The sequence below is a fragment of the Mus musculus genome, chromosome 11, assembly GCF_000001635.26.
Source record: "Mus musculus strain C57BL/6J chromosome 11, GRCm38.p6 C57BL/6J".
Taxonomy (NCBI): domain Eukaryota; kingdom Metazoa; phylum Chordata; class Mammalia; order Rodentia; family Muridae; genus Mus; species Mus musculus.
The window spans coordinates 113649178-113664056 of record NC_000077.6 but is presented as its reverse complement, the minus strand read 5'-3'; the positions used below and the strand labels follow the sequence as shown (position 1 = coordinate 113664056).

Below are 14879 nucleotides of genomic sequence, written 5' to 3'. Positions count from 1 at the left end.
TCTCACCTTTAATGTGTTGTGCCCAGGAGTCCCCTTCCTACTGTCATGTCTCATGTTCCTTTACACCATCCATCTCACTTCCTTAAAACTTTCCCCCTTCTCTTGATCCCTTACTTTGACAAGCTATGCCCACTGCCCACATGAATTCTGGGATAGTTATTAATGTCATAATTTCTAGATCCATCAATTTTTGTGCAGAATTCCTATGTTCATTTTCCTTGCCATATGGCCCAGAGATACCACTCCTGGGCATGTACTCAAAGGACTTTGTGTCCCACCACAGAGACACTTACACATTTGTGTCTATCGTTGTTCTTTTCATAGTAGCCAGGAAGTGGAGTTCTCTTAGGTGACTGTCAAGAGATGAGTGGATATGAAAGCGTGGCACACACAGTGGAGTTTTGTTCAGCTATTACAAAGAAGACTCCCACTCGGGCATCTCATTTTAAGCCCCAGCAAAGCCTTTCTGCAGGAGACTGGCTGATAGGACCCTGTCTTTTCTTTTCCTTGCAGTCTTCAAGCAGCGACAGTGGTGGGAGCAGCAGCAGCAGCAGCATCAACAGCCCAGACAGGGCCAGTGGGCCAGAGAGCAGCCTGAGCCACACCATCCCCGGATCCTGCCCCAGCACCCCCCAGCCGATGCCTGAGCAGTCTGCACTATGCCAAGGCCCTTACTTCCACATCAACCAGACCCTGAAGGAGGCTCACTTTCATAGCCTACAGCACCGAGGCCGGCCGCCGACATGATGCTCCTCCGGCAGTTTCTTGCCTTCTGTGAAGGGACAGCACTGTGCAGATTGGATATTTCAACTTAATGATTTGTTTTTAAAAGTTGCACACAGAAAAAAAAAAAAAATGCCTGTCGGCTTTCCGTCTGTATTTGAGTGTGAGTGCCGGGTCAGCAGGTGCTGCTTACTCGGGGTTTTGCTGCACTGTTGCGATTTCGGAGGGGCTTGGGAGCAGTTTTTTAGAGGATTCTTTTAGAGGATTCTTTTAAGAGAGGGCATCAGATCTACGTCGTGGCAGTGTATGAGGAAGTCTCATCTGACCGATTTCCACATCTGTCAACTAGATGCTGTACTGTATGTAAAGAGCCTCTTAAAAATGCGGGATCTTAATTTTTTTTAATTCAATAAACTAGTAAAGAATATCTAGTTTCCATGGGGAAAAACCCCTGTAAGTTTTCTCCCTAAATATAGGAAGCTTGACTCTGTTGCACTGAAGCTAACTGCCGTCCTACCTCTTAGTATGTAGATGTCTGTCTATGGGATGCTCTCCCTTGGAACAGAACAGCCGTCCACTCGGAAGACCAGGGACGTTAAGCACATTTCCTAGTTGTGGTCTTTATTTTACATTTGAATTTCCAGGGAGAATATCACTTCCATATCTTATTTTCTTCTAGTCTGTACCCCAGACGCTATAGAGAACATTGCGCAGTGCTCAAGTCAAGAAATAGCTAGTAAATGTTATGAACTCGTATATTAACAGCTTAACTGCTAGCTCCTTGCGGTGCCCATAGCCAAGGCAGTGGTCAGTGCAGACCAAGTGCAGGCTGCCTGCTAACACCTAGGGCACCCCAGCCCTGCCGGGGGCCCACATTCTGTCATGGAACTGGAAAGATTGGTGTGGTGTAGAAACAGGAGCAGAGGCACCTCTAGGAAAAACAATGCGCTAGTATTTATTTAGAGAGCCTGGGCATTGTTCCTATGCTACTTGGTCATACTAGAGAGCCAGGCAAGCTTGAATAATGAAGGTGCAGGTGAGTCGTCTTCCTCGCTTGCAAGCTGCCTGAATAAGGAGCCAGGATGCGTCGTCGGGTCACCTACTCTGGAGAGTGCCGGGGGGCCAACCTGCCATATAGATAAAGAGGAAGTGCCTTAAGCGTGCACCCATAGCCTCCTGCCTGTCCCCTTCACTGCACCCCACTCAGAGGCCACACAGCACAGGCGACAGCGCTGAGGAGCGGGGATGGCTCTAGTAAGAAGGGTCTGAGAGGGACGCCTGGGCCAGAGCAGGTTACTGTGTGATACAGCGACAGTCTGAAGGAGGCCCGTGCCAGGAAGAGAATGAACATGCAGTGCCTTCCATGGCCGCCTCTGAGGGCCACAGCATGGAAGGGCCAGCCCCGTGACGTGAGAACTACTGTCCTGAAGCCCAGAGTTCACAACGTAGGCTTCTTTTCCTTTCAGAACTGTTTTCTGGATTTTAAAAGCGGATGTTTGCTGAGGGTACTCAGGATTACTGAGTTTGTTGGCAAGGGATGTGGGGAAGGGTACTTGGCTGGAATTGGAACAGTAAGGCAAACAGGGCTATGAGAAGAGAAGCTGTCAAGCACACATGGACACAACACAATCCAGAAATACCCAGGAGGGCTCCGGCAGGCTTAATGCACGGTGTCCTACTGAAACAAAACATGTATTAATAAAACCGTGCTGGCCGAAGCACGTTTCTCCCCATCTCCCACCCAACTAAAGGCACAGGGGAGACATCTGAAGACAAAGGCTCTTCCCATGCTCTGACCAGTGTCGGGGTGCCAGTCAACAGTCATTCGCCCTACAGGATACAAGAGGCCATCTCTATCGTGTGCTGTGCGGTCTCCACAGCCTGTGGTCTGGCTCTGGGTATATTTCTATTTTGAGGCTATTTGCTCAACTGGCATCTTTCTATGAGCTCCAGCTAGTGAAACCCTGTACACTCTATTGCGCCGCCATTAAAAGCAGCCTTAGTGCATTGCCGTATGATGCCTAATTGGTTGGTTATTTCTAAAAGCTGGTGGGGGGTGGGGAGCTGAGTCAGGGAGGGGTTGGAAGAACCACGAGAGCCTCTTTTGGCACTGACCTGGGCTTGGGTTTCAACGCTTCTACTGGTTGCCCTCGCCTTTCTTGTGCTTGTCATGCTCAGTGGAAGGAGTCCAAACCTCAAGACAAAAAAGAAGATGTCACTGTGGAGAACAGGCAGCAGGCCCGGCCCGGCCCGGCCCGGCAGAGCCTCCCGAGCTACTCACCTGATCTGACTGGAGGCCAGCGGCAGTATGTTATGGGGCTCCTGGGAGTTGAAAGTGCTGCTCCGGGAGGCAAACTGATTCTCTGTGCCTGTAACCAAGCCAAATAGAACCTGCAGGTAAGAAATGGAGGGCACGTGAATATCACAGAATGAGTCACTCACACTTCACTCGTGGGTTATTTTATTTTTTATTTTTTTGGTGTTTTTGAGACAGGGTTTCTCTGTGTAGCCCTGGCTGTCCTGGAACTCACTTTATAGACCAGGCTGGCCTCGAACTCAGAAATCTGCCTGCCTCTGCCTCCTGAGTGCTGGGATTAAAGGCGTGCGCCACCACGCCTGGCTCGTGGGTTAATTTTAACCTTTGTTTGGGAAAATGTACTTTTTTTTTTTAAAGATTTATTTATTTATTATATGTAAGTACACTGTAGCTGTCTTCAGACACACCAGAAGAGGGCGTCAGATCTCATTACGGATGGTTGTGAGCCACCATGTGGTTGCTGGGATTTGAACTCAGGACCTTTGGAGTACTGAGTTCAAATTACCCACTGAGCCATCTCACCAGCCCGCAAATGTACTTTTAAGTGTTAACATTTTTTCTTTGTTCCTTTTTAAATTTATTATGTATACAGCCTTCTGTCCCCATGTATGCCTGCAGGCCAGAAGGGGGCACCAGATCTTATTACAGATGGCTGTGAGCCACCATGTGGTTTGCTGGGAATTGAACTCAGGACCTCTGGAAGAGCAGTCAGTGCTCTTAACCTCTGAGCCATATTACTAGCTCCAAGTGCTAACTTTTCAAATTTAGTCCTTAATCAGTACCATGGGTGAGAATCTCAAAGCCATGTAGCTCTTTTCTAAAATTTACACTTTTTTTTTCTTTTCTTTTTCTTTTCTTTTTTTGGATATTTTAAGACACAGTTTCCCTGTGTAGCCCTGGACCAGGCTGGCCTCCAACTCATAGAAATCCACCTGTCTCTGTCTCCTGAGTGCTGGGATGAAAGGCATGTGCCACCGTGCCCAATCCACATTTATATATTTTCTTTGTGTGTGTGTGTGTGTGTGTGTGTGTGTGTGTGTGTGTGTGTGAGAGAGAGAGAGAGAGAGAGAGAGAGAGAGAGCGTGCTCGAGAGCGAGCAAGCCCTGTGCCCGTCCAAATCCACACACATATGGAGGTCAGATGACTTTGTGGACTCAGTTTCTTCAGATCTGGGTCCTGAGCCGGGCGTGGTGGCACTCGCCTTTAATCCCAGCACTCGGGAGGCAGAGGCAGGCGGATTTCTGAGTTCGAGGCCAGCCTGGTCTACAGAGTGAGTTCCAGGAGAGCCAGGGCTACACAGAGAAACCCTGTCTCGAAAAAGCCAAAAAAAAACCAAACAAACAGATCTGGGTCCTGTGAACTGAAGCTGGTGACATTGGTGGCACCTCCTTTACACACTGGGCCATCCTATTAGCACCCATGGGTTCCTTTTTGTGAAGCTGTGTAAATAAACTACTAAACCTTACCTCCAACATGGCTGTCCCAGTTCATGGCATTTTACCTAATTCTCTTCTAGGAAGTGGCCCTTTTTTTGTATTTCACTCCTGTGGGTGGAGGACCCTAGCAGGTTTGTAATCTGATCCCAAGACACTTTGGTCTCCTCTCTGGTTACACCGAGCACGGTTGTGACCCAACTTACTGAAGTCCGCTGCACCAGGCGGTTGAGGTTGCTGTTGAGATGCGGTGTGAAGACATCCAGGTCAAAAGGGTCAATGAGGGCCTCCAGCCTCTCGGTCATCTTCTCCATTCTGAGAAGGGTTAAACATTATTACACACACTTCAGGACAGGAAACAACCTGGCAGGTTTTTACTACGACAGTAACCCCCAGAGGTGGGAATTACTCAGCTAAGTTGCTTAGTGTTCTTAGTCAAGTCAGCCTGACATGAATGTCCAGTCCGTGCCTGCCACTTGGCAAACAGGACTGAGGTTCTGCTGGCTTCACCTAGCTGTGGGATGTATCGCCAGGTATTATTTAACCCACTCATTACACAGTGACTTGCTGTTTAAAAGAAACCCAGTCAGTGTGCAGGATGTGACAGGCTTGGGGGCATCCCCAGAAAGGGACTTGAGTTAGATGCAGCCATACACCCACACACACACACTACTGAGAGGACTAAGAGGGTGCTGGACTACAGCTTCTAGGCACAGCACAGCACAGTGAGTTGTTTCCCTTTAGCATGGCCTCCGAGCTGCCCGAATAGTCATTCAGTTCATGGATACTAGCACTGTGCAAGATTATGTTTGTTTATTGCTGGCCTGGACAGAGATCTTAATCCCGGACTTGAAGTATGGCTTCTCCCACTGCTATAAAACGGGGAAATCCCAAGAGGAACCCTCCTAAGTAGGGTGCTGTCCATTAACTGCATCAGGAAGAGACTGCCCTGGGGGTGCCCCAGTAGGAATAGTCACCTGGAGTCTGCCTTGCTCCGGCCACTCTTCACCTCCTCCCCCTTGCTGCTCAGAACCATGGTGAGGTAGCGTAGGTCGTAGAGGAGCTGCAGGGCTCGGTTCTGGGTCATTGGAAATGCCCCTTCTTTCTGCAAGTGAAACTGGCTGGTGAGGGTGACTCCTTACATGGAGAGGCTCAAGGTTCTGCTTGGCACTACAGCTTGGTACAGTTTCAGAAGGTGCTATTGACGCCCACAGGGCCAGGTCCATCTCAAACGTGCTGAATAGAACCCCGGTCTTAAAATCTCAGAGCATGAAGACTTCCAGGTCTGTGTTCATTCAGAGATGATGCACCTAACCCTTGAGACTGGAGGCCCCCGGGAGTTTAGAGGTCAGGTGGGATGGGGGGGGGGGGGAGGAGGTGGATGTGGAGGGGCAGGGAATGTAATATGGAGTGTAAAAAAAAAAAAGAATTACAAATTAAATTAAAAATCAAATCTCAAAGCATGGAAGAGACCCAGCCCTTAAAGGCAGGCTCCTAGATAAAGGTGGCTGTTGCAGAGTGGCAAGGCCCTGGCCTAAGGAGTGGTATGTGAATTCTGAGGCTCAGGAGACCACCGGGTCCTTCTCCAAGTCAGGATTGGCCTTGAAATGTTCCCGGTGAAGGAGGATGAGTGAAAGGTCAAAGGCACAGGTACAGTGGAGGCTGGGAGGCTAGGACCTCCTCCTCCATCCTCATCCGTCCTAAAGGGAACCTCTTGGTGCCGTAGCTCTGCCGTCCCTCTCTCACCTCCTTTCAGTGATTCTGAGCAGATCATGGGGTTTAAAGACTTGCCCAGAGCCTGCATGAGTGAATGGTGGCACTGGGTCCAAAACTCAGCCTTTTTTTACTGTGAAAGCTTTTACCCTGTCGACCAGTCCTGAACAGTGAACTTGGTGATGCCACCTGACCCCGAGAAAGTCACCCTGCAGAGGTGAATGCCTCTCTTGAGAACATGGAGTGTGGAGTTGGGCTGGGCAATGATTCTCCTCTGAGCCCTTTAAACAAACCACCCAAATCCAGACAAAGGTCTGTCTGTTTGGATACCAACCTTTATCTGGTTTTCCTCTGTGAGTTGCTCATAGGCAGCTATGACTTGGGCCATGCAGGTCTTCAGCATCTCCTGTAGGGTGACCTTTGGCAAAGCATGGCCTCCAACCCGATTAACTTCCTGGCATAAGCTAAACAGGAAGGACTGTACATACCAGGAGGGCTGAAAGATGAGAACAACAGCATGCTGCTAAGTGCATCCAGCAGGCCCCATGCATCCCTCACCAAGGACGTTTACCTTGACCTCTTTCCAGTTAAGCATCTACCCGAGGACCACTCAGCTGCTCCTCGGAAGGTACATATGGAAATGGCTTTCCAGACCAGTCTGCTTCCCCAAAGCAGTTTGCTCCCTCTTGCAGCCCACGGACTGGCAGTGTGATGAACTGACCTGAGTAGGGAGGCGGATCTTAGACGTGACACTGCTGCCAGACTCTGTCTCCTCTTGAATTTCTAGTTCATCCCAATTGGTGGCAGTGGCCAGGACTGAGCCGGCATCCCTGAGAAGCAGTGATCGAGTGAATCCACAAATCAGAAACTGGTGGTAAAAAGAGAATGGCCACATTAGTTCCACAGGGCCTTTGCATTGTTGGTGTAAAAGGACCAGTGTGGGTGGTAGGCAGCCAGCTCTTTCCTGGCAAGTTAACCATCAGCAGGGAGGAGTAGCTGCTTGCCATTGTAGTGATGCCAAGTGTCACCCGGTGGGAGACCAGGGATGGGCAGAAGACTGGTACTGACAGAAGAGCAAGAAGCAGGGTTCCCTGGCCAGCTTGGCAAGAGGAAAGCATGCTGAGCTGCCTGGCATACATGTCATGGCAGCCGTGAAGTAAGCATCATTTGGCTCTACACCGTGTCCTTGAGGACAGCAAGCCCCAGAAGTCCTGTGACTCACTTTCACAAGTGCTGTGCTCCAGACCCGGTAGGCCATGACGCTCTGTTGGAGCAGGACTTCCTTCACTCCCTGCCACTGGGCCTGCGCGGGGAGGACATCCTGAGCTCTCCCCTTCCCCTGCTTTTTCAGAGCCCTCGCCTCCCTGGCAGGTTTCTCAGAACCCCCGCACTGTCCCACAACACACTGCTTTAGGTGAGGGCACAGCTCTCCCAGAGACTGGCAGAGTCTGGCCATGAAGAGGACTGCGTGCAGCTTGGTGCTGTGAAGGACATCCTTTTGTTCCCGTGTGACTTCTTCAATGGTGCACAGCTCTGCCTGGATGCAGCCCACGACGGACTTGATGCAGGCCACGGACTGCGTACGCAGCATGTCCTGCACGGTCCCAGCATCTGCGTATCGATCAAAGGCAGAGTTCTTAGGCTGGTGCGTGGGGGTGGTATCCTTGAGCAATGGTGTGTCACTGGAGGGAAGGTAGGCCAGGAGGTCGTCCAGTTTAACCTTCAGCTTAGAATCCAGGGCAGAACAGAAGTTCTGGACACACGGGCTAATGGCTTGGGCTTTCATGGAGAGGCCACTACTGGCAAACTGAGCCCGGTTTGCTACGCTGACCCAGGCAGCATCAGAAGGCAGGTCGTTGGGGCTCTCGGACCAGAGGAAGAAAGACATGTTCTGCTCAAAGTGGACATGCTTGTTCGATGTGGAGTTGTTGGTCTCCAGCTCCTGCAGAGCTGAGACTAGAAGCTCTTTGGAGCTGTTGGAGATGGATTCAAAGCCTTCTCTGGTCAGTGTCTATAGAGAAGGAGAGCAGAGTTTTAGCCATTGTTACTTAATGGGAATTTCAAAATGAGTTGAAATGGTAATTTATCCTGGCTTTCAGAACATTCTCCACGATACTCACAGTGACCATTTAAAGCCTGACTGTGAAATGCCCACACAGGGTCAGGTGTTAACAGCTTGGTCTCAGTTGGTGGCACTACTTAGGGAGGTTATGACAACTTCTGGAGTGGGCTTAACTAAGCAAGGGCATGGGGCTGTGTTCTGAGGATATGTATCTTTGTCCCTGTCCCCCAACCCCATCCCATCTGCTGTTTGCCATGAGGTGAGGCTTTACCACATACTCTGGTTACAAGTTCTGTCTCATCACTGGCTCCAAAACAGCCAAGTGACCATGCACTGAACGCTCACAGCTCTGAGCTAAAACACTACATCATTCCTCAGGTTATTTTGTCAGCCATTTGGTCACAGTGGTGGGAAAAAGAACCAGTACTGTCACCACAGTGTGGCAGAGAGCAAAGACAGCCTCACTGAGTGGCACCCCACAACAGCCTGCTATCTCTTTTAACTTTGAGGAAATCTAGATTTGGTAAGAAACAGGGAAAGAAAACGTTCAGTAAATGAGGGAGGTTTTAACGTAGCTAAGAGGCCACACGGGGCTCGAATGGGAGGTGGTCCCAGTGATGCCCACTGTACCTGTAACCGATCCAGGAAGAGCTGCTGCATCAGGTCCTCCCAGAACAAGAGCGGCTTCTCCAGAAGCCGCTGACACACCACCTCCCAGCTGTGGCTGGCAGACTCGTTGCTAAGCAAATCCCATATGGCGTCTCTGATGCCTGCCAGACCCTTCATGCTCTTCACGTACATAAGCAGATTGCCGATCCCATTTTTAATGTCTTCATTGCACCTGTAACAAGAGCACTTTGCTTAGGCAGCACTGGACCCCTGACTTGTTGTATTTGTGTTTTGGGTTTTTTTTTTAAAAGATAGATTGACTATGTATTCCTGGCTGGCCTGGAATGTAGTCTAGGCTGGCCTCAAACTCAAAAGGATCCGTCTGCCTCTGCTTCTGGAATGCTAGGATTGAAGGCGTATGCCAGCACACCTGGTATTCATTTGTGGCTTTTCACATCATTGTTAAGACAAATTCTTAAGACTCCATTTGAAACCTTTGAACTAAGTATGTCGGCATATTTATAGCTGGACGGACACTGGGAGTCTGGAGTACTCTCAGCACGCCAAGCCACCTTTTGTCTAGAGCCTCATGGCACGGCTTCAGAGCCAACACTTAAAAGCTCAGAGTATTCGGTACTCGAGTGTAAGGAGAAAGGCCTTTACTTAACTGTTATGGAAAATAATTATCTTTTTAAAGATTTTATTTCAAAATATGTGTGGTGTGTGTGTGTGTGTGTGTGCGCGAGCGCACGCGCGCGCGCCCACACCCATGTACTCCAAGTGGACATACACGAATGGAGGTGCCCTCAGAGGTCAGATGTTAACAGCTCCCCTGGAGTCGGTGTTAGGTAGGTGGATGTGAGCTGCCTGATACGGACTCTGGGAACTGAGCCCAAGTCTTCTGGGAGAACAGCAAGTGCTCTTTAACTGCTAAACCTTCTGTCTAGCCCACGGTAAAAACAGCTTCCCGATTCTCCCACTGTAGGCACTAAGGGTCCACAGGTAGCAGTGTGCCCTGAGTGGGTGGCGGGCATGTGGCACATTACCCCATGACTGGGAACCAGCTTATGCCTCCTGGGTGTGGTCACTTCGAAGGCTGCGTGCAGGTCAAGCCTCAGGGGTGCGTTCTGCCTGCTTACATGTCGATCCATTTCTGCAGCGTGTCTTTCAGGTACTCCTGGCTGATGGGATGTGCGAGAGTTCGGAGTGTGGGCTGGAACTCGATAATGGAGGTGGGCAGGTGTCTGAACCAGCTGCATAGCTTCATCTCCCCTTGGAGGGCACCGATGCCCTTTCCTAGAGAAAAGGCCAAGTGAGAAGAATCCGGGCTGGGCTTTGAACAGCATTCTGAGAATTACAAATCCATGAGGGAATTTCCAAAAACCTAGATATGTCACCCACCCCCATCCACCCTTGGGAAGGTGGGTCAAATCGGAAAAAGGTTAGCTAAAGGAAGTACAGGGCACGCCAGTCCCTGTGCACAGCAGCCTCCCCACACTCTGCCATTCTGCTGGTTAAGAACAGGACAGGCCAGGAGGAAAGAATGGAGGGCAAACAGGAAGGGAGGGAGGGAAGGAGAGAGGGAGGGAAGAAGGAGTACTGTGCAATCTTTGTGTGTGTGCGTGTTGCGGGGTGTGTTTGAGGTGGGGTCCTGCCATGTCACTTAGGCTGGTCTCTAAGCCTGAGCCCCAGTGGTCCTCTTGCTTCAGACTTCTGAGTAGCTAGGTCCATGCCACTGTGCCCACCAGTCATCGACATTTTAATAACAGAGCTTAAGTTGCCAAAGAAAAGTGTAGGCTATCCATTTCCCTCTCCTCTTAGCATCCTAGGTCACTTGAAGACCTAAGGGAACAAGCACTGACCACCTATCCTGCCTGCCGAGTCTCTTGGTCACCCTGCAGGCCTGGGCAGGGCTTCCTGAGCAGTGCCTTTCACTGTACTCTGGAAGAGGCCACTCAGAGTTTGTGTGTCTGTTTTCTATGCCAGGGCAGGCCAGTCAGCATTCACCTTTCACAAAAGCTATAAATCAGTACATCCCAGCCTGGGGTTGGGAGGGTGGTGGTGGGCTGTGTGCGTGTCTCAAAACAAAGGAAAGAGATGAGCCCCTGGTAGTAAGGGCCCTGTACTCCCTCCTTCTACCTTGAGCTGTTTCCTTTGCTGACTCTGCTGACGGTTCCACCTGACCCTGCAGCCCTACCATTATAGGAGTCTGAGTCTTTGCTCACTGATACATCCTTGGCTTAGGGAGAGCCTTCCAGTGTTCCTAAGCAACTGGTACTGTGCATTTCCAGCAATGACTACTGCTGACATCAAATAGAAACCCCGCATGCACCTCTGAAGGTTCAGCCCCCTTTCCAGCTAAGCTGTGCTATGCACAGAGCAGGGGCCTGAATCTTTCCGGTTCACTGGTTTATTGCCAGAGCATGGTGCAGGAGCTAGGAAATGGCAGATCGGGTGAATGAATGAGGGTAAAGGTTATAAGCTCACCAGTGGGATGCTGCCTTGTGACTGTCTCCAGGGTAGAAAAGAGCAAGCCACAGGGCAGGGATGGGTCGGGCAGCACGCCTTCTGGTAGGGTGTAGAAAAGGGCATGTGCCTGGTTCAGAGTGGTAGCCAGCAGCTCCACCAAAGAGCAAATCTGGGCCTTGATGCCAGCACCTGTAAGAAGAACGCACCCTCTTGTAACCAGTTCCCTTTAGCAAGGATGAGCACGGAACGCTGCCTCAGGCTCCCCTGGTACACACTGCTCCATTCCCTGTAGAGGAATCCCATTTTAGAGAGAAACACACCCACCGTGATGAGACTGGTTCAGGAGCGTCTGAATAGTCGCCTTTCTGGCCAGCAGGAAGTCTGTGAGGGCTTGGCGCGGAGAGCTCTCCTCCAAGAGCATTATGGAGCAGAGGGCTTCGGCCACAGCCTGGTCCGACACAGCCTGGCATTTGAGCAGCATCTTGCTTTCGTGCAAAATAGTTGACCTAGAAAGACTCACAAAGATCAACATGGAGTAGCTAACATCTGGGGTGAAGTGGCTCAGTGTATAAGGAGAAAAACGGACAGACCCCTGTGACACTTGTAGGGGCTCAGTGAGCTAGGGTGGGGGCTACCAAACTCACCGGAAGTGGCTGGCTGCTGCCACCTGGCGGATGAGGATTGGAAATCTCGAGAGGATGGGGCTGTATCTGGAGTTAGAGGAGTCCAGCTGCAGCAGGCTATGCAGGTGGCAGCAGAGCAGGTAGAGCTGTGTGGCCTGGAGGTGCTGCGAGGCTTCCATGGCGCTCCAGATCTTCTCCGGGATCTCCAGCAGCAGCTTAATCTGGGCGGCCATGCTGTAGAACTTCTCGGACGGCGGCTGTGGCTGAAGGGCAGTAGACCGTCAGAAGAGCAAATAAAAAGCACAGCTCCGTTTACACAGGCCTGGGGGAGAAGCTGGGGAATGCTTTAAGATCTCAAGCTTTTCCGTGTGTGGTATCGCACACCTTTGATCCCAGCACCCAAGGGGCAGTGGTGGGCGGATCTCTTGTGAGTTAGACACCAGCCTGGTCAACATAGTGAGTTCCAGGCTAGCCAGGACAGCACAGAGAAACCCTGTCTTTAAAACGAAAACAAAATCTGACGTTTTCATAAAGCCACACTCAGTACCACTCAGCTTGCAGGGCACTTATGTCCGACCAAATGGCATCTCACCATCTGGTTATTGGTAGGAGGGCGGGGCATCTCGCCATCTGGTTATTGGTAGGAGGGCGGGGCATCTCACCATCTGGTTATTGGTAGGAGGGCGGGGCATCTCGCCATCTGGTTATTGGTAGGAGGGCGGGGCATCTCGCCATCTGGTTATCGGTGGGTGGAAGGGAGACTTCCTACAAGCTTCCTCCTTCCTCTCCTTTCTCTTTAAGGTCACCAAACATTTCTCGTTGACTGTTCTTTACCACCCCTGCACCAGATCTTCATCTGGCTGAGACTTCAGGCCTCTCATCTGCCCTCTCACCTCGAGTCCGTCTTCAGTAGTGGTGTGTGGGGTGCCGGTAAAGGAGGGGAACTAACTCTGGCTCTTTTGTGTTCCTCCCCATCTGCTATGGGAGGCAAGCAGGCCTGCAACGGACGTCAGATGCTAACAGTTTGATCTCGGACTTCCCAGGCCTATTCCTGAGGGAAAATGAATGTCTACTCTTTATGAACTATCCAGTGTTAAATCTTTTGTTACAGCAGCATAGCTGGCCAGAGACGTCAATGTTCCAAATCTCAGTTGTCCTTACTGGGGAGGAGCCACACCTAACTCACTCCTTCCTTCCGAACTATTACATTAAATGGACATGTGGCGATTAATCACCTTTATGCTAAACTATTTTCTACTGCCATTCTAAATTATTCATATTTTAAAAATTCAATTTCCCAAGAATTTCTTTCTTTAATTAGAATGTAAACTTCAAGAACATCTTGGGAGGCTCCTGTTTATGATTTGAACGGAGAGGGCATTCCCCCAGAAATGCACCAGCCATAACCATGAAAATCAATCCATTTCTAAGACTGGGCTTACATAGTTGAAGCTAGCCAGCTAAGTCTGTCCATTTGGGAAGGGGGCTGTACTTAATGTGTAGCTTAGGGAGTGACAGGCTGACAAAGTTCCAACCTTCTTTGCCCACGTTCATTATACTGCCCTAGTTTTTTTGGCTTGGATTTTCTGACACCTAAGTAGCGCAAGAAAGCTGGCTCCACATGTGGGCTAGTGTGCTTTTGTAATTTCTTCTTCTGTTACAGTAAGTTCTCCTAGGTTAAAAACTATTTACCCTCGGCGCCCTCTGCTCATTCCTAAGCCAACACCCAATGTCAGAATTCGATCCGCATCGGGTCTTAAACGTTTCATGGGAGGACATCAGGATACCCTGAGTTTTTTAAACCAGCCTGAAATGAAACTGCTCACCTATTAAAAGGGGGAGGGTCTGACGGCTGAGGCTACCCTCCCCCAATTCTCCAGGCTCGGTCGGGCTCAGGGTGGGATGGGGAATGAATGAATGACTTTGACAGGAAGGTGTGAGCTAACGGGAGAGATCTGACAGTCGAGAGACCCCTGGCGTTTTCAGTTAAAAGGGAAGGAGAGCGCAGCGAACCCACGGGAGGCGAGGGAATCGTCCGGAAGTCCGGGAAGGCTCCCGGAGCAAAAGGCCGGCTGGCTTTTCGGCAGCGGACCAGCGTCCCGAGGAAGGCCCGCAGACGCCTCCCGGTAGCCCGCGGCGGCGAGGGGCGGGCTCCTCCGGCGGAAGGTGAGGGGTGGGGTCCGCCGGGCGGCGGGGGCGGAGGGACGTGGCGGGTTCGGATCCCGGACTGACCTGCGGGGCCCGTGGGACCCGGGGCGCCACGGAGCCGGCCTGGCGGAGGCGGGCGCAGTATTGATCGGTGGCCTGCACGGCGTCCACCAGGCCCTCGGCGCAGCGGCGCATCTGGCCGATGGTGTCCGCCGCCTCGATCAGGTCGCGGTACCGCTCGCCCACCATCTGCCGCAGCTCCTCCTTCTTGTGTTCGATCTCGGCTCGGACCTGGCGCTCCAGCCCGCGGATCTCCTCCGCTCCATGAGTCTCGAAGAGCGCGTTGGGATCGCGCAGATCCAGCCGCTTGAGCGCGGAGGAGGCGGTCGCGGCCGCCATGGTGCTAAGCCAGGGATCCGCCGGCCGCTTCCGCCTGCCAGCCCCGCCCCGCCCTCCCGCCATCATGGATGGGGGCGGAAGTGCTTCCGCCAGGTCGGGAGCCTCGGTGGTCCCAGGGACTGAGCCTCGGTGGCAGTGCTGCTCTCCAGAGCTTATTTTTTACTGTTACAATCTCCCTTCTCTCTCCTTCACTCTTCCTTCCTTCCCTCTTCCTCCCCATTCTCACCCTATGTAGGTGGAGTACGTGCGACAGAAACAGATGCGCGCGGAGGTCATAAGTTGCAGGAGGCTCACTCCTGCCATGAGGATCTCAGTATAGAATTTTAGATGGAATTTTATCGGCTTTGGCGGCAATCGCCTTTGCCTGCTGTGCCATCTCGCCT

At 51.4% G+C, this 14879-nt stretch overlaps 3 protein-coding genes across 26 annotated transcripts in view; 2 read left to right on the top strand and 1 right to left on the bottom strand.

The window, feature by feature from the left end:
- Fam104a (family with sequence similarity 104, member A) overlaps positions 1-2738 on the top strand; it is a 22871-nt gene extending 20133 nt beyond the window's left edge. For all 3 annotated transcript variants that reach the window (XM_011249064.3, NM_138598.5, NM_001362751.1), the window contains one exon: positions 514-2738. In XM_011249064.3, the coding sequence (XP_011247366.1) occupies positions 514-598 (85 nt within the window). In that variant the 3' untranslated portion in view covers positions 599-2738. The remainder of the gene's footprint in view (positions 1-513) is intronic.
- Cog1 (component of oligomeric golgi complex 1) overlaps positions 1-14879 on the bottom strand; it is a 20154-nt gene extending 5275 nt beyond the window's left edge. Inside the window, exons 1-15 of one of the 8 annotated variants that reach the window (XM_006532345.2) lie at positions 14182-14879; positions 11971-12212; positions 11651-11832; positions 11345-11515; positions 9997-10153; positions 8879-9089; positions 7409-8197; positions 6908-7054; positions 6521-6682; positions 5451-5578; positions 4680-4788; positions 3005-3114; positions 2839-2917; positions 2364-2398; positions 1656-1850 (exon numbers count right to left, since the gene is read on the bottom strand). In XM_006532345.2, coding sequence (XP_006532408.1) covers positions 2384-2398; positions 2839-2917; positions 3005-3114; positions 4680-4788; positions 5451-5578; positions 6521-6682; positions 6908-7054; positions 7409-8197; positions 8879-9089; positions 9997-10153; positions 11345-11515; positions 11651-11832; positions 11971-12212; positions 14182-14562 — 2883 coding nt within the window. In that variant the 5' untranslated portion in view covers positions 14563-14879 and the 3' untranslated portion in view covers positions 1656-1850; positions 2364-2383. Of the gene's footprint in view, positions 1-1655; positions 2399-2838; positions 2918-3004; positions 3115-4679; positions 4789-5450; positions 5579-6520; positions 6683-6907; positions 7055-7408; positions 8198-8878; positions 9090-9903; positions 10154-11344; positions 11516-11650; positions 11833-11970; positions 12213-14181 lie in introns of those variants that run through there. The other 7 variants (XR_388357.2, XR_388356.2, XM_006532346.2 and 4 more) reach the window with 7 other exon arrangements.
- Positions 13857-14879, top strand: part of Slc39a11 (solute carrier family 39 (metal ion transporter), member 11) — a 405350-nt gene continuing 404327 nt past the window's right edge. For 5 of the 15 annotated variants that reach the window (XM_011249239.3, XM_011249237.3, XM_011249236.3 and 2 more), the window contains exon 1: positions 13861-14115. The gene's annotated coding sequence lies outside the window, so the exon portion shown is untranslated. Of the gene's footprint in view, positions 14116-14879 lie in introns of all 15 variants that reach the window. The other 10 variants (XM_030246287.1, XM_030246286.1, XM_030246284.1 and 7 more) reach the window with 4 other exon arrangements.